At 47.5% G+C, this 25741-nt stretch overlaps 1 protein-coding gene and 1 pseudogene across 3 annotated transcripts in view; both read left to right on the forward strand.

The window, feature by feature from the left end:
* Nucleotides 1–24031, forward strand: part of Bco1 (beta-carotene oxygenase 1) — a 42703-nt gene extending 18672 nt beyond the window's left edge. Inside the window, exons 1-8 of one of the 3 annotated variants that reach the window (XM_087593765.1) lie at nucleotides 1–193; nucleotides 287–434; nucleotides 3377–3600; nucleotides 6674–6931; nucleotides 17965–18070; nucleotides 19753–19847; nucleotides 21145–21256; nucleotides 23387–24031. The exon at nucleotides 1–193 is cut by the window's left edge and continues 265 nt beyond it. In XM_087593765.1, the coding sequence (XP_087449891.1) occupies nucleotides 107–193; nucleotides 287–434; nucleotides 3377–3600; nucleotides 6674–6931; nucleotides 17965–18070; nucleotides 19753–19847; nucleotides 21145–21256; nucleotides 23387–23673 (1317 nt within the window). In that variant the 5' untranslated portion in view covers nucleotides 1–106 and the 3' untranslated portion in view covers nucleotides 23674–24031. 3 annotated transcript variants of the gene reach the window in all.
* On the forward strand, nucleotides 15446–15951 carry LOC147999482 (small ribosomal subunit protein eS24 pseudogene; annotated as a pseudogene).
* Nucleotides 24032–25741: the final 1710 nt, after the last annotated feature.

Here is a 25741-nt window from a genome sequence, read left to right on the forward strand (position 1 = left end):
GCTGAGACTGGCCGGAAGGTGGCGATCTACATACCCCCACCATTGCTTAACATCCTTCTTCCATGGGGCATCCTGTCTCTATGCAGAGGATCCTGACAAGCCCAGGATGCAGGATGGGAACCACAGGCACAAAAACAAAATGAAACAAAACATGTGGCTCATTAGCTCCCCACAACGGACTTCTGCCACCAAAGTAATACAGACTCATATCTGGTCACGAGAGTAGACATCTCTTTAAAGGTAAATTAGGATCTTTACGAAACGGAGTGGCTGTTGTATTTTACAGGTTGATTACCGGAAGTATGTGGCTGTAAACCTGGCTACCTCACACCCTCATTACGACGAGGCTGGAAATGTCCTTAACATGGGTACCTCCATCGCGGACAAAGGAAGGACAAAATACGTGATGTTTAAGATCCCCGCCACAGCACCAGGTAAGTCACGCTAACAAAGCAAGGACGGCTGGGTGACCCTGACTGAAGTCAGATTTGTGTTCGTGACACACTTCATGGATTATTCAGGTTATTATTCACGGTTTTTGTCATTTAGTCAAAGGCAAAGGTTCTTTGGGGGAAGAACTCAGTTTTCTCCTTTAAACATAAAAGGGACGTTTCTGAGATTATTTTGGATAAAAGAAATCCTGTCTCTATTTTAACGTCCTGACTTTTAGGCTCCAATTCATGAATTCATTTTTTAATCTATCCACCCACCCATCCATTCACCTATTGATCCCTCAGTCTACACATTCAACTACTCACTTTCCCGCTTCAATCACCCATCCATCCAACTATCCATTTACCCATCCGTCTATTCATCCACCCATCCATCTACGCATTGATCTACTTGCCTATCACTCAACTGTCTACTCATCCATTCACCTACCCCTATCCATCCATCCATCCACAAACACAACCATCTATTTACCTATACACCGATCCATACCACCATCCATCCATCCACTCACCTACATAGTCAATCATCCATCCATCCATCCATCCATCCATCCATCCATCCATCCATCCATCTATCCATCCATCCATCTGTCTGTCCATCCATCCAGTTAGCCTATCCTAACCTTTTCCCTTCGCTACTAGTTTAGTCATTTTTAAAAGTCTCCCGACAAACTTTTTATATGCCAAGATTGTGCCACCCCCTCTATCCCGCAGCCGGGCTCCCAGGGCTGTTGGGGTGCTCAGCCCTGCTGGGATCCACTCCAAATTCCACACCCTGTTCCCAGAGGCTTCTGGACCTCCTCCTCTTAGGGCCGGGTCCTGGAGCAAAGCCCAGGCCAGTGATTGCGTGTTCCCGAGGGGGAAGAGGGTGAGGTTCCCAACCTGTGTTTGTCTGGGACCCTTCTGGTTGCCACACCCAGCAGATGAAGCCTTCAAGGGTGTATGACCTGACCTTCTGGCCTAAGAAACAGGTTTCTGTGACCCCAATAGCACCTGCCTGCTCCCCACCCTGACCAGCTGTAGAAAACCACCCAGCTGTGACAGAAGCTGGGAGTGCAGCGCCCCCAGGTCAAAAGGTGCCATGAATATTATTAAGTGAAACTCAATTTACCCGAGCTGATGAAAGATGTGTGGTCCAGTCCAGCACCTTAGAGCTCAGACTGGGGTCTTGCAGGCATTTTTTTTTTTATTTGCCACCTCATATCACAGGGGACTGTGAGGTGACCTGGTGTTGGTCACATGGCTTACAGGAGCCCTGACATCATGCAAGAGTCGGGGGCAGGACATTCTTGCCCTGCCTGCCAGACCTGGCTCTGTGTTTCTCTTCGTTTGCGGAGAAAACTAGCCCACAGCCCCACAGCGTCCCCTCCCACCCGCCAGCTGTTTACAGTGTGCACAGGTGGCCACAGAGAGGTGGGGACATTGACAGGGAACTCATTATAAACCAGCCCCAGGACTGGGTGGGGAGGCCTTTTGCCCAGGGCTGATTCATGCTTACAAAGGACTCAGAAAACAGACACACACACACACACGCACACACACACACACACACACACACACACACACATACAAGCTATGACCTTCAGTGCCAGCAGTTCAGTGCCAGCAGGGGCCCGTGAACTGTGGTTAGAACAGAGGGTGGGTACGGACCTCCCGCCCCTCCCCCACACCCTATTGCTTGCTTTTCTGGGTATTCCCCGCCCCCACCCCCACCCACAATGACACAGGAAGAAGTCAGTTATGACTTGGATCATTGTGATAGACCGTTCACCTCATTTGCCCAACTGCAAAACGGGCATCCTACAGCGTCATAGGACATGTCAGGGCCCCTCATCGTTGGGTGGAAGCATGGCCCTGTCAGTAGAGGGCTAGACTTCTTTTTTTTTTTTTTTTTTCTTTTTTTTCAGAGCTGGGGACCGAACCCAGGGCCTTGCGCTTGCTAGGCAAGCGTTTTACCACTGAGCTAAATCCCCAACCCCGAGGGCTAGACTTCTAAGCGTGAGGATTTGAGTTGGATGCCAGAGCCCGTGTAGAAATCCAGATGTGGTAGTGCATAGCTGTAATCCTGGTCCTGCAGAGACAGAAACTTGTGAAGTGAATTCCTGGGGCTCGCTTTTTTTATGGGCTCCAGGTCCTACCGAGAACCCCTGTCCAAAAAGGCAATGGCAGCTCAGGTTGTCCTCTGTGCCTCTGTTGGTGTTTGTGCACAGTTACCTCACCCCTGAGACACAGGGCGGTCTGTCTGTCATCACAAAGGACAGTCTTCTGCTGGGCATTCTACAATAGGTAGTCTTTAGAACAATGGGTCGAAACCTTGTGGAAAATATTGTATATGCTGGCTCCCTGCGAAACACAAGGGCTGTGGGAAGGGTTCCCCTGGGAACCTTGGTAGAAATGCAATCTGGGGCCCTGTTCCAGGAACATATTAACCTCTGCACTTGATCACTGTCCCCTCGTGATTCATGAGGATGTACATCCATGGCTCTGTAGCAGGGATCAGCAACTCTTTTTTTTCTGTTGAAAGACAATGCCGGTAACTAAACTATCTAAGGCCCTGTGGACCAACTCTCTGGTGTCTGTCACAGAGGCTCACCTGGGCTACTGTCCCTGGAAACAGTAATAGTCTAGACCTCATAGAAAGCAGTGGATGTGTCCAACTCTACACAGATTGTATTTGTGAAGGCAGCTGGAGGCTCAGTGTAGTCCCCTAGCTAGAGTGGAAACCATTGGCCCCTCAATGCCTCCCTGGATGAGCCTGGCTTTTCAGGCCAGAAATCCAGAATTCACCACAGCCAGTGGACTCTAGTGGGGAGTCTCTCAGTCTCTGGGCCTGTGGGTTCTTCATTGATGGTTCTCTTGAGAACACTGTGTGGGTGTGGGTGATGGTGCCATTCTGCTAGATTCCCAGGCTTGCCCCTCTGCAGGCAGCAAGAAGAAAGGGAAGAACCCCTTGAAGCACTCGGAAGTTTTCTGCTCCATCCCGTCCCGCTCGCTGCTCTCCCCCAGTTACTACCACAGCTTTGGAGTCACGGAGAACTATGTGGTGTTTCTGGAGCAGCCTTTTAAGCTGGATATCCTCAAGATGGCCACCGCATACATGAGGGGTGTGAGCTGGGCTTCCTGTATGACATTCTGCAAGGAGGACAAGGTGAGAACTTCCTCTCTGTCTACCCCACCCCAGGGAGCACTGAAAGAGAGGCTACCCTGAGGGATGCTCATGGGACATTAACTGCATTTAGTCCCTTTGCAGGCAGCTGCCCCCCGTCCATAGAGTTCCGATGCTGGGATGGGTCTTTAGACTGGTCCTGAGACCACTAATTCCAAATGCAGATTGTCCAGGGAAAAGCATGAGATCTTGGGCAGACAGAATCCCCCTAAACTATCCACAGGTGCACAGCCACTATGGGATCAAGACCTCGTCCAGAGCTGGGACCTACATAGCCTCTACCATCCATCGGGAAGATTCCTATAGCATCTCAACTCCCATTGTACAGTCTCGGGGGGCTAAGTGAACCCTGGATACCAGTGAGCTTACATATCAGGATGACACTGGTTCCACAGATGTGGAGTGACAACATCTCCTTCAGTCAGAGGCACATGCGCGTTCTAAGCACACGCAGATGAGCATGCACATGTATGTACAGGCATGGGTGGATGTTCAACACATGTGTATGTACTTGTGTGTGTTTTATTTGCTGTTGCTGCTTCTGACAAACCTCCAGCGATTCTCAGCGTTACCTATTCAGAGAACACACCAGTATAGAGAGCCACACATAGAATCAATCTCTCTCTCTCTCTCTCTCTCTCTCTCTCTCTCTCTCTCTCTCTCTCTCTCTCTTTTTAATAAATTGGGTGCGGTGGTGCCAGCCATGAGCCTGTAGGGGAGGGGAATGGGGAGAGAAGGGACAGAGGGGGAAGAGGGTAAGAGAGTAAGAGGGTAAGAGAGTGAGGAGGGGGCAAGCAGCCCCTTTTATAGTGAGCCAGGCATACCTGGCTGTTGCTAGGTAACTGTGGGGCGGAGCTTAGACTAAATGCCAACACTATTTGCAGGAAATCCCAGGCTGGCCTTTTCCAGCTCCCAACCCTAATTCATTTTTCTTGAGAGTGCCCTTCAGACTTGATGCGTTCCAGATTTTATTTTTCTCGTGGGTTCCACCCCGCTCACATTACAGTCCTTGAAAGGAGCCACTCCATGTCACTCTGTCACTATGGTTCCCAAAGAAGTGCCCAATATCAGGAGGGAAGCCAGCTCAAGTTGAATACCCTCTGCATCTATCTTCAGAGACACTAGGGCTCTCCTAACTGCCAGGAGCTTAGAGACCAGTAAGCCTGGAATCTGTAACTGTGGGGCAGCCCTGGGCCAGAGGGTCCCAGGCTCCAGAAGTCAACTGGGAGTAAACTCATAAAAATCCAAAAAAGTGTCCAGCCTGGGGCTGGGGTCACTGCAAAGAAGCTGTCTAAATCAATCACTCCTGCGCTTACCTGTCCCTGCTGACATGCCCCACCCCCATGACATCACAGCTCTCCTCAGTGGCCTCTGGGGGAGGGGAGAAAGCAACCAGACCAAAGAAGCCACCTCCTCCTTCAGGAAGGTAGTTAAGTCAGAACTGCAAAAAAGAGATAACAGAGGAGAGGGGAGGGGGAAGGAGAGAGGGAGGGAAGGGGTGGTGGAGGGGAAGGTAGGAGAGGAGAGGGGAGGGGAGGGGAGGGGAGAGGAGAGGAGAGGAGAGGAGAGGAGAGGAGAGGAGAGGAGAGGAGAGGAGAGGAGAGAAAAGGGAGGGAGGAAGAGGAGAAAGGGAAGAGATGGGAGAGAAGAGAATGGAGAGAGAGAGAGAGAGAGAGAGAGGATCAAACACCCCACCCAGGATGGTTTTAGTCTGGTCACACACAGCCAAGCCTCTTGGGGCAGATGCAGCTCCCCAGTCAGTCCTGGGCCCACTCCCCTGCAGCCCCGAGGACAGCATGGGTGGCTGTAGCTGGCAGCACTGGGGAGAGACTCCGCACTGCAGTGCATGGGAAAGAGGACCACGGGGCTCCAACCTCAGCTGGAGCCCGGCACTACTTTCTACCGGTGTGACTGTTCCCAGGGTGCTTATCTGGAACCACAGCAATGCTCTCTGGGCGCCCTCCCCAAAGATTGCCCAGCAACCTTGGTGGCAAAGCTGCCCTCCTGTGGCCTTCTGTATGTCACGGAAATGCTCTATTCACTGAAGGCTTTGCCTGCCTACCTGTCAGTTTGACGGCATTTTGTTTTGTTTTCATTTTTTGCTCATTTGCCTGTGTATATATGCGTGTGTTTGCGTGTGTGTGTGTGTGTGTGCGTGCGCGCGCGCGTGCATGCACCCACGTGTGCACATGCATATGTGCTCAAGAACAAGCAAAGAGACCAGAGATCAACCTCCCATGTTGTAGCTTAAGACATTGCTGCACACCTTGATTTTTGGAACAGTGCCTCTACCTGGCCTGTGATTTGCTAACTCAGCTCGATTATTCAGCCAGAAAACACCGCAGGTCCTCCTGTCTCTGCCCCAGCCCTAAGCACTGGGGATTAGAGCCACCACTCCCGGCTTCTTCACGTGGATGCCAGGGATCAAGGTCAGGTTCTCAAGCCTGTACAGTAAACGGTTTATTGATCGAGCCTTCTCCACAGCCCCTTGTCTTAAACTTTTATTAGGAAATACTTATTTTTTAAAAAAGATTTTATTTATTTACTTATTTATGTGAATACACTGTAGTTGTGTTCGGCACCAGAAGAGGGCATCAGATCTCATTACAGATGGTTATAAGTCACCAACCATGTGGTTGCTGGGATTTGAACTCAGGACCTCTGGAAGAGCAGTCAGTGCTCTTAACCACTGAGCCATCTCTCCAGCCCCAGGAAATATTTATTTTAAAGGTGGCAGACTCGTGATATTTTCATCCAAACATATCATGTACTTTATGTTCATCCCCCTGCCTTCTACTTCCGTTCACATACCCACATACGCAAAATATAGGATTTTGAAGGAAATAAACTTCATCTGTTGGTGAACGCCTTGTAGTCTGGCCATTGTGAATAGCACTACCTGACAGTTTGGGGTGGGTGCAGAGCTCAGAATGGGAGAAAGGAACATCCATATGGCCAGGAGCTAGGGCAGGCCTGATGTTGCGATGTCACCATACCAGATGTGTCTGCGGGTGAGCTGACCGCTTCATGGGCTGATGTGGGCGTCTTCTTCCAGACTTACATTCATATCATCGACCAGAAGACCAGAAAGCCTGTGCCAACCAAATTCTACACAGACCCCATGGTGGTCTTCCACCATGTTAATGCCTATGAGGAGGACGGCTGTGTGCTGTTTGATGTCATCGCCTATGAGGACAACAGTCTCTATCAGCTCTTCTACCTGGCCAACCTGAACAAGGACTTCGAGGAGAAGTCCAGGCTGACCTCAGTGCCTACCCTCAGGAGGTTTGCTGTGCCCCTCCACGTGGACAAGGTATTGCGCTCAGGGGATCCTCCGTGCTCAGGGGATCATGGATCTGGGCAGAAGTCTTTCTTGATGCTTGTTGACACAGAATTCCACAATGCACGGGGTTTCCTTTTTGGTTTTGATTTTCTTTGCTTCGCTTCGCTTTGCTTTGCTAGCAAGGATGGAACCCAGGGCCTCACACTAATTTACCACTGAGCAACACTGAGTCCCGGCCCTGAACTATACTTTGATAAAAGTTTTTCATTGTTCTTCTAAAAGCAGCTACGTTCTGTAGAAACTTTCAGAAAAATAATTAAGTGAGAAAGAGAGAAACAAACAAACAAATAAATTTGTTTTGTTTTGTTTTAAACCTGGCTTGGAGTGGTAACATAGGCTGTGTTGCCGGTACTGAGGAGGTTTAGGCTAGCTTGCGCTACTTAGCCACACCTTGTCTCAATCAAGCAGATGATCCCTGTTAAACCCACCATGCAAGATGAACACTGTGTTTGCATTTACTCCAGTCTCTCTGGATATACAATACATACATACATACATACATACATACACCATACATACACACATACATACACACACACATACTTACACATACATGCATGCATACATACATACACTATACATACATATATATACACATGCATACGTACACCATACATACATGCATACACACATACATACACCATACATACTTACACATACATGCATACATACACTATATATACATATATATATACACATACATGCATAACCATACATACATACATAGACACATACATACACCATACATACTTACACATACATGCATACATACACTATATATACATATATACATACACATACATGCATAACCATACATACATACATAGACGCATACATACACCATACATACTTACACATACATGCATGCATGCATACATACATACACTATACATACATATATACATACACATACATACACCATACATACACATACATACATACATATACTGTGCATACATATATATACCTACATATACCACATATACATACATACATAAATACAAACATGCACACATGTACATGTATATTTTAATCGCAGTTTTATTGAGATATAATCCACACACTATAGACTTAATCCATTCTAAAGTGTTCAATTCATTGCACTTTGTGTAGTCAGGGTTGAGCATCCCTCCCCATCCTCGTTTTGGACATTTTTTACCAGCCTTAGAGAAATCCTGTACTCTTTACCCCTTAGCCGTCAACTCCCAGAAACTCTCCCCTTGTCCCAGGCAACCACAGATCTCCTCCAGCCTTAACAGCATTATGTCGGCGGAGTCTTGCAGCCTGGCACTCTGGCTTCTCCTCAGGAGTGTTTTCTCCATCGTGAATATTGCGGTGTGCATCATTCTCTTGCATGGCCACGGGTGTGCATACTCTCTTGCCTTCTGCCTCGTGTACCAATTACATACCCAGGCATCGCTCCGTGCTCTCATTTTAAATATTCAGCTAATGGTCCAAGGGCGGGGACCAACACCACCAGCTTGCAAGATGTCCCTGCTGTTGAATTATTGTTCTTAACACTGTGCACAACCCCTGGGGCCAGGAGTCCTCCTCAGTCAGGGCGCTGCTGTCATGGCTCTGAACAGGGGGAAGCTTCTGGCTCCAGAACTCACTGACTTCATGAGATAATTAATTTAAATGGAACCAAATTGAACTCAATTAAGATGTGGCGGGCGGCTCCGGTTTACTGAAGGAGATCTGGATGCCAGGGGCTTTTGCTGTGCATTTCTCGTCTTTGTTTATTTAATGACCGAAACAACTTCTGGGGAAAGTTGGGAGGCTCATTTTACAGTTGGAAACAAAACAAAACAAAAACAAAAACCAAGAGGAAAAGGAATGCGCCCCAGGCCACCACAAGGCTGGAACCCTGGGCCAGCCACTAAAGGTATATCTGTTAAGTGCAGGGACACAGGAATTCAGTTGTTCACCCTGCAGGCCTTACACCTGGGAAACAGACCTCTGCAGTGGGCAGAGGGGACCCCTCATTTCTAGATTCTGCAGTACAGGGGTTCAGTCTAACCCTGTCCAGGGAGCAGGAGAGTCAGGGTTTGTACCCAGGTTTGTGTGTGTCCAAGTTTGGGGATCTCTTCTCTCTGTAACATTCTCTATGCGTCTCTGCCATGGCTTTTCCCACATGGCATGTCACCTTGATCTCGCGTCCTTAACGTTGTTGTTGTTGTGAGTCATATGAAAGGGGATGTGACCCTCACCAGGGAAAGCAGCACCCCTGTTGTAACATGGAGGCGAGTGCAGTGAGACCTGAGAACTCCAGCAGACGCGTACCGCTCCAGCGAGGGCTACCTCTTCCCATGGTCTGACTTTGCAAAATGAATTTAGTGTTAGGAATTGTCCTAGTTAGGGTTATTATCCCTGTGATGAGACATCATGACCAAAAGTAACTTGGGGAGGATAGGGTCTATTCAGCATGTGTATCCACATCATAGACCATCATTGAAACCAGTCGGGACAGGAACTCAAACAGGGCAGGAACCTGGAGGCAGGAACTGGTGCAGAGGCTGTGGAGGTGATGCTTACTGGTCCCTCATCATAGCCTCCTTCCTTCCTTCCTTCCTTCCTTCCTTCCTTCCTTCCTTCCTTCCTTCCTTCCCTCCTTCCTTCCTTCCTTCCTTCCTCCCTCCCTCCCTCCCTCCCTTCCTACCTTTCTTTCTTTTTTAAGATTTATTTATTCATGAATTTATGTATATATATGTATGTAAGTGCTGTGTCTGTACATGTACCTGCTTGCCAGAAGAGGACGTCAGATCCCATTACAGATGGTTGTGAGCCACCATGTGGTTGCTGGGAACTGAACTCAGGACCTCTGGAAGATGAGCCAGTGCTCTTAACCGCTGAGCCATCTCTCCAGCCTCCTAGTCAGCTTTCTTATAGAACTCAGACCACCATCCCAGGGGTGTCACCACCCTCAATGATCTGGGCCCTCCTCCATCAACCACTAATTAAGAAAAAGCCTTACAGCCAGATCTTCTGGAGGCATGTTCTCAACGGAGGTTCCCTTCTTTCAGATGACTCTGGTTTGTATCAAGTTGCTATCAGACTACCCAGAACAGGAGTATAAGTCAGGGGTAGAAAGAAGGCTTAGTACATTGAGACTCTGGGTTTAATCCCTAATGTGACCTTGAAGAAAGAAAGGAATCAACCAGTTGGGCATGTTGGCATATGCCTACAATCCCAGCACTCAGGAATCTAAGGCAGGAGATCTGCAAGTAACGGCCAGGTCGGTAGGATGCCTGGTGAGACCTTAACTGTTGTTGTTGTTGTTGTTGTGATTGTTTGAAAAAAGGAAGGAAGAAAGAGGCTAGAAAGATAGCTCAGGTAGGAAGGAAGGAAGGAAGGAAGGAAGGAAGGAAGGAAGGAAGGAAGGAAGGGAGGGAGGGAGGGAGGGGCTGGAAAGATAGCTCAGCAGTTGAGAGCATTGGCTGCTCTTCCAAAGGACCCAAGTTCAATTCCCAGCACCCACAAGGCAGCTCACAACTGTATAGAACTCCAGTTCCAGGGGATCTGGTACCGTCACACAGACACACATGCAGGCAAAACACCAATGCACATAAAATAAAAGTAAATAAAGCTTTTTTAAAAAAAGGAAGAAATGAAGGAAGGAAAGGAAGAAGCAGGCGAGCTGGTCTCACTGTTCTGGTTTACAAGGCCAACTACCCAGGAGGCTGGAGTAGGAGACCTGAATATTTTAACGCCAACCTGGCAACTTAGTGACACCCTGCCTCAAGATAAAAATAAGATCTAAAAACCAGGACAGGACTACAGGATAGTTCAATGGTATCATGTTTGCCTAGCAAACATGAAGCCCTAGGTTCAATTGATTCAGTTTTACTAAAAATACTAGGATGTGGGGGGACTTATAGGACTTAAGGCATTAGCTTCCTGCCCTCATGAGGGCGACTAAGTGATAACCGGCACCCCATAAAATCACCCCCAGCCCTGGCCTCTGCACCCCTTATACTGGGACAGCCCCACAATTCAGCACTGAGGTTTTTCTTCTGGTCTAGGAAGAACAGGGTGTCACAGAGCACACAAGGCATGAGTCACAAGGCTGAACTCAGCCCAGGGCTGATGCAGGAAGAGGGACAGGCTCCCTCCCTACCCCCACTTAAGGTTTGACGCCCTTTGATCGCATGGGGGAAGGGTTACTTCCTCAGAAGCAAGCTTGAATGGGCTGTCTGTGTGCCTTTAAAGGCCGCCTTGTAACCACCAGGTGCTTTGAAATCAGCAAGGGCGAGCAAACCCTTGGATGGGCGGCTCTGGCCACGCTGGCTAATTGTTGTTTATTGTCCCTTAAAGATGGCTTCTTCGCTTTCAAGTCACTCAGCTGCCTGGACATACAAATGGGAAACTTGGATAGGTGGACACACACACACACACACACACACACACACACACACACACACACACACCCTGCTCCAAGAGCCCAGTTCTGTCCTAGCCGGGAAAGTCCTCCCTTCTTAAATGCCCTCTACTTGGGGGCATTTGACCATCAATGACCCCTCTACCTGCCCCTGTGACCCATCCTGGAGTCCTGCCTAATGTCCCCAGTTGCATTTGGAGTCATCTCCCGCACTCCCTGGACACAGAGCATCCCGAGGGATTGCGGTGCATGCTGACAGGCTCTCTGGGCTTAGAAAGGTCTTCATTTTCTGGTCTCTGTGTTTACCACTCCCTCCCCTGTCAGAGGTGTGTGTACACTGTGGCACCCTCTAGGGTGACACCCACCTCTGGTACAACAAGCTTATTTGGTCCCCTCTTGCGGCTGAAACACAGACTCCTCAAAGGCAGGTATTGTTATTAAAATCTCGTTGTTAATTAAATATTACCCCGTGCTGGTCCAGATGGAGCACAGCAAACCAACATGGTTCCACATGGAGAGATTTAATGGGAGAACGAGACAAGGGGAAGGGGTGAGAGAAAGAAGAGAAAGAGAAGGAGGGCAGAGGAAGTCTGCCCTTTATTTGGAATGTGACGTAACTATTCCCAGATGGAGGTGGGAACTGAACCAAAGGAATACTGGGAATGTATGGCCATTGCCATGGCAACAGTGACCAACCGTGGTTGCTGTTGGAGGAAAAGGCAATTCCTGATACCAACAGCAGGGACACTGTCTTGCAGTGAGCCATCATTGTATTTAAAAACTCTTCAATGTGGGGAATGAATGCATACACGAATGAATGAATGAATGAATGAATGAATGAATGAATGAGTGAATGAATGAGTGAATGAATGAGTGAGTGAATGAATGAGTGAGTGAATGAATGAGTGAGTGAGCGAGTGAATGAATGAGTGAATGAATGAGTGAATGAATGAATGAATGAGTGAATGAATGAATGAGTGAATGAATGAATGAATGGAAAACATGAAGCTAAGTCTCTAAGAGGTCACAACTCTCCTGTTAGCATCATACCATGTCCTGGGGAGCACTGCTTTACAGCCAGCGCAGATGGTGGGAGATTATTCTCAAAGGTCTAGGCCCTCATGATTACCTGTGTTGCTCAGACCAGCTGGGGTCAAAGGAAGGCAGCATGGAAGGGCCCCTAACACCCGTGCTGTTTATGGAGTGCTGCGGGCACCTGAGGTGGGGCTATGTAGGGGTGGAGGAGTGGCAGGGAGGAACCTAGGCATGTCCAGACAGTGGGGCAGCCGCCCTGCCCTCGTCCTGAAGGGCGCCATGGCATGTTAGAGGTAGGTTTGTGAGAATTCACTGTCATGGATCACAGACTGTCACAGGAGGAGGCATGCTAGACCGAGACGAGGTAGCTTTGGACTCTAGACCAGCAGATTTGGGGTTCGTCAACAAAGGCAAAGATGAACACATGCTGAGGGAAAGCAGTATCTATGGACGCGGGCTGAGTGCTGGGCTCCGTGTTAAATGGCTTTTCTGCTCTGAGACTTTGGCAACAGGATGCCCTTCTCCGAGACTGTCACTTTAGAGGCTTCTATTTATCCCTTCTGTCTCCAGCATGGCTCCTTCTCCCTGAGAGGAGAAATTTGAAGGGCCAAAGGGTCATGTCTGCCAAGAAAAGTATCTCTCCATCACACCTACCCATGCTTTGGAGAACTGGTCTACCTCCCTGTTTGAGAGGCTGCCTCTGTTCCACTAAGAATGAAATGCATTGCTAGTGTGTCTGTGTGGTATCTGGGGCTGGCTGGGACTTAGGGTGCTGGGTGGGGCATCTGCATAGCTCCAGGTAAAGCCTGGAGTGAGAAATGTTCACTGACCATTTCATCTGGCTGAGAACTAAGGGGTCCCAGACTTTTCAACCCATATCCCTTCCAGGACACCCTTTGAGACAGAACCTGCTGTGCTGCTGGAATGTTCTCCCAGTCCGTCCCAGTAGCTGCCAACCGAGAGTGTGGTGGTGGAGCATGGGAGATGTGGCTTCATTAGGGCCAAGGAAATTTCCATCTCACTTGATCCTTTTTTAAAGTCTCGGTGTCCACACTCGGTTCCTCTCTGCTCTCTGAAGCTCCCTTTGCTACGCAGACCGAGGGATGGAGCCAACTACAGAAACACAGTAGACTTTCTCTTCTCTCCAGAAAGAAAAGAGGAGCTGCTACCATTAAAATAGGCTGGTTTTGGCCCTAGCGATTTGACAGAGCAGTTCCAGAGGATAAAAGCCCATGCGTCTGGGTAGGAGAGTGATTTGGTCGACTTAATTAGCCTGCTGCACTTGGGCATAGGGCCCGTGGGCCTCAACTGGGGCTATTGCTCCAGGCCGTGCAACTTTTAAGAACTGTTAACTCTTTTGCCAGTTCACACTGCAACCCTCCCCTCCGAGTTACTCTTTATCCCAGAGTCTCCAGTTGAGAGGGAAAGTAGCTCGCCCAACATCAAAGACTTACCACTGGGATTAGGTCAGGATTTGAATTTGTGTCTGTGAACAATGATGCCTCTGGCCTGGGACCAGATCCTTACACAATCATAACTTTCCAAGATCAGGCAGAAACCACTGTGCTTCACCCAGCACCCCATTTACAGATAGGGAGACCCACCCAGTGGGGTCAAGGGTCTTTTCAAGCTCACATAGCAAGTTCAGAATTCTGGTTCCACGCAGAAGCTGGGTTTTCCTTGGCAGCAGATGGGCAGATATCTGAGCTCTCTTCTTAAGCCCCGGAAGTTCCCTCTGGCACCAGGACTGCAAGGCTCGCCTGTGGCATCTTTTATCCCCCCCCCCCCCCCCCCCCCGATTTCTTGCTGATTTCTTTTCAATGCTGAGCAGGGCTTGGCTGCTAAAAGCAGCCGAGTCATGTTAGGTTATTGCTGTGTGTGGAAAATTAAAAGTTTATCCCTTAACCAGTCTGACCAGTTTCAGGCTGGAGCTAAAAGAGTGTCTGTAGACCAACTCCCTGTGGATCAAGGCTGGACCTGCCTTGGGCGGGGAAGGGGCGTTACCCAGTGAGGTTCGGGCACAAGATGAGCTCCTATAGTGAGCCCAGCACAGGGCTACTTGGTTCACAGACTTGCTTCCATTGGGCTCGCCAGCCAAACTGCAAAGCAGATACATTCTTGGTCCCTGACCACTGAAACTGGAGAAAAGCTTATTAAATCATGAATTCACTTCCTGGTTGCCACATGTCTTGCACCCAGAGAAATGGTCTCTGACATCCTGGAGAAACTGACCACAAAGAAGGAAAAAGAAGCTTCCCAAATGAAATAATTACAGCCCAGGACTGCTGCCTCATGGGCTCAGCAGATTCGGACCGAGTGGTTTAGGAAGGAGATGTTTGAGCTAAAACCTACAGGATGGGAAAGGACCCCTCGCTCTGCCCTCTGTCCAAACGTTCTTGCTTCTGGGAGAATCTCAGTATGAAGCCATGGGCCCAGGTTCTGCTTCTCTTGTGTGACTTTTTTTTTTTTTTAAAGATGTATTTATTTATTATGTATGAGTACACTGTCGCTGTCTTCAGACACACCAGAAGAGGGCATCAGATCTCATTACAGATGGTTGTGAGCCACCATGTGGTTGCTGGGATTTGAACTCAGGACCTCTGGAAGAGCAGTCAGTGCTCTTAACCACTGAGCCATCTCTCCAGACCCTCTTGTGTGACTTTTGATGTGTCACTTTCCATCTCTGGAAATCAGCTTCCTCTTCTAACGATCAGAGGATCGAACTAGATGAATAATCTCTAAGAAGCCCTTCAATTCAGCTACCGTGAAGTGGTCGCTTGCCCTCTTTCTCAGCTTTCTCAGCAGACAAGATGCTCTCATTAAGATAGGTTGTTGTAGGGCGGGGGTCGTAGCAGGTTGGAGAGGTGGCTCGGTCTATAAAGTGCTGGCTATTCAGCTACAAGGACCCATCTCCAGCATCCATGTGAAATAAAAGCATGGCATCGAGTACCTGTAATCTCAGCGGCAGAGAGGTGAACCCCAAGTACAGTAAGAGACCCTGTCTCAACAAATGTAAAATAAAATAAAACAGTGGAGTCCTCTCTTTTTCCTTAACTGTTCAAGGACCCACCATCATGGATGACACAGTACCAGTCTAACTGTTCTCCCAGGAAGTTCGTGACTAACAGTTTGCTTCAGAGGAAACACACAGTCAGTGATGATCTTCACCGCCCGGGGAAAAGCAACAGTACCAAAGACAGGCATACAGGAAGAGCTAGCCACAAAGTCCAAGATGGCGCCAGATGGCATCTTTGTATTTGAATTCAGAACCCACTTGGTGGCAGGACAGCTGGCTTTGAGTCATCCTTGAGTCTTTGGCTTATGCAAGGGAAAGTGAGGCTAAACACAGACTTGCAAGACTTGGTCTTTACTAGAGGAAGACTTCCAGGAAACAATGAAAGGAATGCAGGAACTGGATGAGGAAGATGGGGGGCTGGGGAGAGCCAAGGCCAATGCAGGTGCTGGCGAAAAGCAAAACGGAGTAGAAATTCTGAGTGATTCCTTCTGCTGGGATGGTGCAGATTTCCAAGAAGACAGACTAAGAACTTGCATTAAAAAAAAAAAGGGCAGTAACTGAGGAAAACATCAAAGGCCAACCTCTGGTAAACATACACACACCAGACACATACACATGTGCCAAGAGAAGAAGCCAACTGTTTTTAATGTTAAAAATTATTTTTAGGGGTTGGGGATTTAGCTCAGTGGTAGAGCACTTGCCTAGCAAGCGCAAGGCCCTGGGTTCGATCCCCAGCTCCGAAAAAAAGAACAAAAAAAAAATTGGATGGAGGAAATGTGAAATTATATGAAATTATATGAGGAAATTATTATAATAATTAATAATATACAATTATCCCCTCTTTTGGCTTCACGTTCCACCCATGCAGTGACTTAGAATCAAGAGAGCTCCAAAAGTGTTCAGTGAAAGACTCACCTCTAAAGAAATGTGATTTTGTTTTGGGTTTTTTTTTTTGTTGTTGTTGTTGTTGTTGTTCTTGTTTTTTTGTTTTGTTTTTCTGAGACCGGGATTCTCTGTGTAGCCTTGTCTGTGCTGGAACTCCTCAGAGATCTGCCTGCCTCTGCCTCTGCCTCTGGGAGCATTGGAATTAAACATACAGCCATTGCCTAGCTAAAGAAACCAGTCTTAGGTGTAAAATTGCATGCTGTTCTGATTAGCAGTCCAAGAACTCAGACTTCCTCGGAACTGGACTTCCTCAGAACTGGACCGGTCGTTTTGTACAATGTATCCATTCTATATACGCTGCTCACCTCTTAGTCATTCTGCAGTTGGCTCAAGTATCAGATCGATGAGCTGCTGTGGCTTGCAACACTTACACAAAGTATTCAGTGTTATCTGAGTTTCAGGACATCACCAAGGGCTTGGAATGAATCCTCTGAGAGTCAGTGCTATAGCATAGACCTGCTGTGTAGCTGCAAAGATGTCATCATCAAGCAAAGTGTTTGTCAAGGTCCTCCTGCAAACCATTTGGCAGGTGATGTCATTTAATCCTTGCAATCTGCCAAAGACGTGCATACTATTATCTTCCTTATACAAAGAAGGAAACTGAACCACAGAGAAGCTAACTTCTTGCCCCAAGTCCCATGCTTAAGTATGTGGTAAATAGGGAAGTTTCCACTATCTGCTATGTTGTTCGTGTCTGTACGATTTCTCACATTCTTGTCCCCGTGTACTGTATGAGCAAATGTGGTTGAGCTCAGACCACACGTACAATTTGTTCTGAGGCTTCCTCTCACTATTACATCCTAAGCACGCGTGTTATGATAGACTCTACAAGCGTCCGTTGAATGATGAGAACAGCTGATTACAAGGGATCACCCAGCATTTAAAAGGGGACACCTTACTCTTTGAAGCATTCAGAGCCTAGATAGGTCCTGACTGTACCTCCCACCCGCTGTGTGGCCTTGGGACAATCTGTTCCTATTGCCAATCCTCATTACTGTTTAAGGGATGGCTGTGGATTTTTTTGTTTGTTTGTTTGTTTGTTTGTTTGTTTTTTTCCGGAGCTGAGGACCGAACCCAGGGCCTTGCACTTGCTAGGCAAGCGCTCTACCACTGAGCTAAATCCCCAACCCCAGCATGGCTGTGTTTTTAAATGTATTTATTGAATGTGTACATGTGCTATGTATTTTCGTCTGTTCACTTCTATGTGCAGTGCCTCTTGGAGGCCAGGAGAGGCATTAGATTCCCTGGGATTAGAATTAACAGACTTTTGTGAGCTACCTTGTGGTGCTAGGATTCGAACCCAGAACCTCTGGAAAGCTGGGCCATCTCTCCAGCCTCCGGCCTCATTATTTCCAACTGACAATAACAGCAATGAAATAGCTGCTTCCTGTGGTTACTGAGAGGCCAAGCAAAGTGATACGCTTTGAAACTCTGTTCAAATGGCTATGGTAAAGCAAGGGTTTGTGGGAATAACCTTTTCTTTTTTTTTTTTTTTTCGGAGCTGGGGACCGAACCCAGGGCCTTGCGCTTCCTAGGCAAGCGCTCTAACCACTGAGCTAAATCCCCAACCCCTGGAAATAACCTTTTCTTTTTGTTGTTGTTGTTTTTCTTTTAATTTATTCTTTTCAGGATGCAGAAGTGGGCTCGAATTTAGTCAAGGTGTCATCTACAACAGCAACTGCCCTGAAGGAGAAGGACGACCATGTCTACTGCCAGCCTGAGGTCCTCTACGAAGGTAAGGTACATCTTTTCTCACGAGTGTCATAAAGCCCATCTCAGTGATATTTCCCTTCCATGAAGGGACAGGAATAGGCAGAGAAGATTCTTGGAACCCCAGGAAAAAGAATTTGGGAAACTTTTAAAATAGCTTTCAGGGTTGGGGATTTAGCTCAGCGGTAGAGCGCTTGCCTAGCAAGCGCAAGGCCCCGGGTTCGGTCCCCAGCTCCGAAAAAAAAAATAGCTTTCAACATTTCTGGTCCTTGGATAGATGACATGCACAATTGATGTATGCGAATGGCTGTGATATATTAAACAGACATCATAGTCTCCTTTGTCTTCCTCTGCACTGTCACAATTCCTACAACGTGGACGTTCTTGGTCCACTGGCCTTAGAGATGCTGATCTATAATACAGAATGTCAAACCACAAGACAGGAGCCACACCCATGGGGCCATGTTCCTCAGCCTTGATGACACGCGGGGCAGGTCTTTGTGGTTGAGCAGTGCTGTAACTGGAGAATGCTCAGAAACATCCCTGGATTCCAAATAGCCCTCACCCTACACCAGAGCCAGCCAAAAGCTCTCCGGGAGGTGCTCCTGTCCCACAAGGCTGAGTTTCTGTGCCCAGTGGACCATAGGGTGTGACACAAAGCCCTTTGTAGACAAATCTGTATTTCATACTCCTATGCGTACAGTGAAGCTAGGTGTAGTGGGGCATGCCTGTCATGCCAGCATCAGGGGGCTGAGGCAGGAGGATTGCTGTGAGTACTAGGTTAGCCTGAGTCACATAGTGTCTCAAACAAACAAGCAAACAAACAAAAGTTGTATGCCTGTAATCTCAACTCTTGGGAGATGAGGGTGGGGAAGGGAACCTAAGGTTATTCTTTAACTACAAAGTAGCCAGCAAAGGCTTTAAGGGATCTTATCTTGAAACAAACAAACAAACAAACAAACAAAAAAACAAGAACACTGACTAGGCAAAGGGTAATAGAAGTAATGAATGCTGCAGGATGGAGGGTCAGAGGGCAGGCAGTGCTGACCCCACCCAGCATTGCTTCTAAACTTTCTCTTTGGGACACAATGGACACACTCTGTGACCGTCCTATTTGCACTTACCTTACCATATGGACACTTCCCATGATATGAAAATCCTTTTTATAAAGACTATAGTAGGATTCCCTGAATTTATTTTATTCACTTAAAGAAGAGTCTCATTCTGTAGCCCAGGCTGGCTTTGAACTTCCGGCGATACTGTTGCCTCAGTGTCCCCTAGTGCCTGCTCCATCCCAAGCATCACATTTATTTTATATTGTGCGTTAACACTCATCCCCGTGGCTTATGGAGCCTTTTTTCATACCCAGGTGTGCTCACATACACTCAAACACCACGTTTTAGCCTCTTAAAAACTGCAGTAGCCTCTGATTTAAATCTGTAATTCTCTGATTTCTATCGTAGATAATTACAGGCACTTAAGCATTTAAAGCCCTCTGGTCTACGGCACTCACTCCTGAACCTTCCGGCAGGGACAGCATCATTATCAGAGGTCCCTCCCTACCTGTGACCACCTTTGATGTCATCTGGGTCTGAATCAAGGCTAGGGTGGTACTTGGGAACCGTTCCTATGGAATGAGGCCATTTGGCACGAAAAGGGAAGCTCCCCGAACCAATGATGGGATTTCACTAGTGTTCTCCTCTTCAGGCCTAGAGCTCCCTCGGATAAATTATGCTCACAACGGGAAGCCATATCGCTACATCTTTGCTGCTGAAGTACAATGGAGTCCAGTCCCAACCAAGGTACAGATTCCTGTATCCTGGGTATCTCTATGCAGGCAGACTGGCCTTCTCCAGACCCAACTTAATGTCTGCAAAGCAGACTCCTCAGGGCTTAACACTGGGGTAGGGGATACAGGAGAGAAGTCTGGGGGGATAGTCCTGAAGTAAGAGTTCTGCTCCCATTTGTACGTAGGGAGCCCTGACAATGTGACACTGTGCTGGGCTCTGAGGAAGAAGCGATCAGCGGGGAATGCTGTCCCAAGCAGCTGCCTCACCTTCTCCAGCAAGCAGATGTCACAGGAACTTGCAGAATTAGTTTTGTTTTCTAAATAGCTAACTGTCCATATTAACATAGTCCAGTGCTGTCCAAAGCGCTGGCCAGACACTGTTTTTCTTTGAGACCAACATTTGTATTGACATTTGAAAATGTGGAGCTGACGAGATGACTCAGGCGGTGAGGGATGTGCTGTCAAGCTTGGCTACCTGAGTTTGATACCGGGAACCCACACGGTAGAGGGAGAAAACCAATTCCTGCCCTCTGGCTGCCACATGCATGCTGTGGTATGGCGCAGTGTTGCAATGATGCATGCCCCACCCACCCCACCCCCCTCTAAAGATGCAGAGAGGAAAAAAATAAGACAATAAATTTCAAATTATTTAAATTTCTAAATGGAAAAGATTGAAAGCAAAAAAATTAAGGTGAACACACACACACACACACACACACACACAGAAAGAGAGAGAGACAGAGACGGAGATAGACACAGAGAGAAGCCCCAAGCCACGCCCATGAATTCTATACTTTACAGGAACAAGCCCATGAGAGCCCATGGGAATTTCCCTCTTTTATTTGTTGTTTTGCTTTGTTTTTTTGTTTGGGAAGCTGGGACTCAAATCACAACCTCCGGTGTTCTGGGCTCTGGGTTCTGGGTGTTCTACCATCCAGCTCTAGTCTTAGTCCAGAGCTTTTAATTTTAAAGTAACAAAAGAGTTGTATCATGTTTTAATTAGTGGCATTAAACACCTTAATTATATAATGTAAAACATTGTGAGATAGTGCCAAATACCAGAAAGTTTCAGGACTCTGGCGTCCTAGCCTTCGGTAAGCCAGGAGATCTGTGTTGATTTTGGGGGAGGAAGTTTGACTCTTCCCTTCTTGGGGCTCTGCTGCCTGGGTCAGATGTCACTTGGGGGTGACGTCACAAGTGTAGGTGTGAGGGCTGACTCTCCCCTCAGAGGCCTCCATGCCCTTCTTCTTCTAGGGAGTCATGGTGCTTGCAGACACAGGATCTCATCTTTCTCTTCTCTGTGTATATAGATACTAAAATATGACGTTCTCACCAAGTCCTCCTTAAAGTGGTCCGAGGAGAGCTGCTGGCCTGCAGAGCCTCTGTTTGTCCCCACACCGGGTGCGAAGGATGAGGATGATGGTAAGAGAGGGAGAAGGGAGCCCATGTGACCACACTTACGATTACCCATCGAACAGAGGCGCCACCCAGGGGCATCCCACAGTGGGTTGCCTGATGAGAAGTCTAGGTATGTCTGTGGCAAAACCACCACATTAAAAGCTTCCCGAGACCACACTCACTTCTGATGTTGAGTGCAAGGTCAAGGGCTCCTACCACCAGGTTCTGTAATCCACTAGGACCTCCCCCAGAGCTCCCCACCATCCTTTCCCAGTGTATTTGCCTGTAGAGTTAACTTCTGACAACCAAGCATTTCCAGACATGAAAGTTCACCTGAGCCTCTGTACCCAGAGATTTTATCGTGGCTCGCTCACATGACATTATAGCTACCCTAAGCAGATGACCTTTAAAGTTCAGCCCCTTGCAGGCCAAGCAGAGACCTTGTAGTCTAAGGTCCCATCATAAATCAAACCGTCAGCTGAGCATGGCATGGATGCCTGAGATCTCAACATTTGGGAGGCAGACAGAAGACAAGCAGGGGTCTATGATCATTCTCAGACAACACAGAGAATTTGAACTACTAAGACCTGGTCTCAAAAGGACAACAGGAACAAGATAGGTGTAGGTTTCCACTTAGTCAAATTGTCTTAACCCCCTTTGCTTCAAAAATACCCTGCCCACAGCCCTGAGGATACCAGGGAAGGTAATAAGCTATGGGTAAGGACACCGCCCAGCCAAGCCAGGGATGGGTCTGCCCACACCTGCAGGGGAGGGCAGGCTGTCCCACTGAGACTGCCAGTTTCTTCCCTCAGGTGGGAGGGGGTGGTTTTCCACCTGGCCTTGACTTCCTTCTGATTGTGGCCTGGCACACAGGCAGGGGGATCCCATGTCACTGTCATCTCTAAGGCAAGGGACTGTTCGCATCCACTCCTACTGAGGCCAGCCCCTGGCTTGGCGGGGCAGCTGCTTCTCACGCCTTCTCCCCATGGGTGTGGAGTGACATTGTCCTCATTTCATCCAGGGGAGGCTCAGGGTGAGACGAGTTGACCAAAGTCACGAGCTCCCTATGCAGAGGTTGGCTTTGAATCCAGGCCAATCTGACATCACTTGTGCTCAAACTACAACAACCCAGGTCCTTTGGGCAGAATCTTGGGCACTTATGAAAAGTTTCCTTACCCTGCTGTACTTGAAAGTGAGCACAGGGGGCTGGGGATTTAGCTCAGTGGTAGAGCGCTTGCCTAGGAAGCGCAAGGCCCTGGGTTCGGTTCCCAGCTCCGAAAAAAAGAACCAAAAAAAAAAAAAAAAAAAAAAAAAAAAAAAAAAAAAAAAAAAGAAAATGAGCACAGAGAACGGAGAATGTCCCCATTTACAGGCAAAAATTAGGGGTCACCAACATAACCAGGAGATAGATTGGATTCATTCCATGTCACTGCAAGCCAGACATGCATGGCAACACATGGCTTCGAATCCTAGCATCTGGGAGTTGGAGGTAGGTAGATATGAGTAGCCTGGGCTACGTTGCAAGACCTGTCTCAAAACAAAACAAATATGTCAATGCTTTTGCAATTCAGGAAGTCCCTGCTTCACGGAGTCACACGACTTAGCCCATGTGTCCTCCCTGAAGTGGCTGGGTCTCTCCATCCTCGGAGGTTTCGGGCAGTAGGAAAAGGAACCTTTCTTCAAAACACTTGAAAATGAGCCACGCGCTCCCAGAATCCACCCTGCAGATCATTCCAGGACCCATGAGGTTGGGGGTTGGTGGGAATTATCTTCACTGCAGATATGAAGAGAGAAGGTTCATGGAGGCAAAGCGACTCTCCCAGGAGTAGGTTTTCTGATTCGAGGTCTGGATTTCTCTTCTGCCAACACAGAATGGCAGGTGTCGTCTTCCCTCCTGTTTGCATCAAGGATGAGTTAAAAGATGACAGGGAGAAATGTCCTCTCCAGGTAGAAGCTATGCTTTGAACAGTGTTAGGCATCTCTTAGGACTGAGAACAGAGCTCACGGGGAAAGCAGCCATCTAGCGCACATGAAGGCCCTGGATTACACTCTCAGCATTGCAAATGGGAATAAACTGGTTTTTCTGTTGTTGTTTTGTTTTTGTTTTTGTCTTTGTTTTTTTTTTTTTTTTTTTTTTTTTTTGTCTTCTTGTAGGAGTCATCTTATCAGCCATCATCTCTACAGATCCCCAAAAGCTGCCCTTTTTACTTATTCTGGATGCGAAAAGTTTTACGGAATTGGCTCGTGCCTCTGTTGATGTGGACATGCACCTGGACCTGCATGGTTTATTTATTCCGGATGCAGGCTGGAATGCAGTGAAGCAGACTCCAGCCGAAACGCAAGAGGATGAAAATTCAGATCATCCCACAGGTCTGACAGCACCAGGATTGGGCCATGGTGAAAATGACTTCACGCCAGGTCATGGCGGCAAAAGCCTTTAATCCTAGCACTCGAGGCAGAGGCAAGCAGATCTCTGAGTTCAAGGCCAGCCTGGTCTACAACACAAGTTCCAGGACAGCCAGGGATACACAGAGAAATCCTATCTTGAAAACAAAGCAAAACAAAAACAAAAGAAAGAAAGACTTCACTGGCAGGACCTCCGGATAGTAACTGTAGTTGTTGACACTGTCAAATGTGGACCGCATTTAGGATACCTAAAGAAACAAACTTTTGGGCCTGTCTGTGAGAGAGCTTCTTTATTGTGTTAACTGGGCAAGGAAGATCCAACCTGAATGTGGTAGCACCTATCCCCTGAACAGAGGTCAGGACTGAATAAAAAGGAAAAAGCCTGAAGCAGGACTTTTGCTACTTTGTGGGTTCTTTTACTTCTACCCTTTTCCATCCCTCTTCTTCCAACCTTTCAACCCCCTAATATTAGAAAGAAGAAATGATAGAGGGGAAAGGACTGATTAGAGGCATTAAGAATATCTAATTTCTTTTTTTTTCTCTTCTTACATGACTATATGACAAACAACAACCATCAGCAGTCAACAACCAACAACCAACAACAACCACCACAATCAACAACCACCACAACCAACAACAACCACCACAATCAATAACAACAATCAACAGCCAACAACTACCACAACCAACACCAACAAACAAACAACAGCAACAACCACAACCAACAACAACAACCACAAACAACAACAACAACCAACCAACAACCACCACAACCAACAACAACCAACCAATAACAACCACCACAACCAACAACCAACAGCAACCACTATATCCAATAACCAACAACCAACAACAACCAACACAACCAACAACAACCACTATATCCAATAACCAACAACCAGCAACAACCATCACAACCAACAACAACCACAACCAACAACAAACAGCCACCAACAAACAACAAACAGCCACCACAATCAACAACAAGCAACAACTAACAATAGTAAACAACAATAAATAACAACAAACAACAATCAATTACACCCAACAACAACCACTACATCCAACAACCACTACAACCAACAACAACCACCACAACCAAAAACAACAATCAACAACAACAATCAACAAATGTAAACAACAATAAAAAACAACAACAAACAATGAACAATAACTCACCTCTGGGACCCTACATCCTCTGCAAAGTCCCCAGAATTCCAAACATTACACACGCACAGAAATGATCTGCAGCTGGCAAAACCAAGCCCCTGCTAGAGCATGAGGCAAACCATAGTCACCTACTTTAAGGCAGCCCCATAGCTCCACACCTTGGATTAAAAATAAAACATATTCCCATAATATTTCTGTATTAAAAAAAAACAACAAAATTCTCACTGCAAAAGCCACTTGAGCACCAGGACTCATTACTCTCAGCTTCAGACTGTGCATGAATCAGCTGTCTCATGTTCCTGACGCCGTGCCTTCCCACCGTGATAGACTGTACCCTGGTCCTGTGAGTCAACATAAGCCCATCCTCCCTTAAGTAGCTTTTGTTAGTTATCATGTCCCAGGAATGGGAAGTGTAAGTAAGCGGGCACCTTTCTGTTGTTGGAGATGGTTATCCTCCTGTTACTCTTTGTGTAAAGCTGCAATAAACCACAGAGACAGCTCCAGCTCCATTTTATTAGAATCCTTGTTGGAAGAGCAAGTATTTACCAGTCACTTCTACTCTATTTAAGAAAGCCCTTTCTTTTCTTAGAAAGGCCCTGAGGAACCGGGAAGATGCATCGGTGGGTGAGAGAACCTGAGTTCAGGCACTTGCCTCCCCCGTCCCCCATAGCTACCCACGTAAAAGCTGGGCATGGCATTGTATGTCTAGATCCTAGGTTCTCAGGAGACAGAGGCAGGAGCTTGAGGGCCAAAGAGTCAAACCAAATAGGCATTCTCAGCAGTGAGGGACCGTGTCTCAGGAAATAAGGGGGAGCATGATGAAGGGAAATACCCAGTGTCCTCTTCTAGTCTACACATACATATGCACATGTGCTCAAGTGCGCACACAGACAGGTAAATACATTGAAAAAGACCTTGACTATAAAACAAGAA

This window comes from Rattus norvegicus, chromosome 19 (assembly GCF_021556685.1).
Source record: "Rattus norvegicus strain SHRSP/BbbUtx chromosome 19, alternate assembly SHRSP_T2T, whole genome shotgun sequence".
Taxonomy (NCBI): domain Eukaryota; kingdom Metazoa; phylum Chordata; class Mammalia; order Rodentia; family Muridae; genus Rattus; species Rattus norvegicus.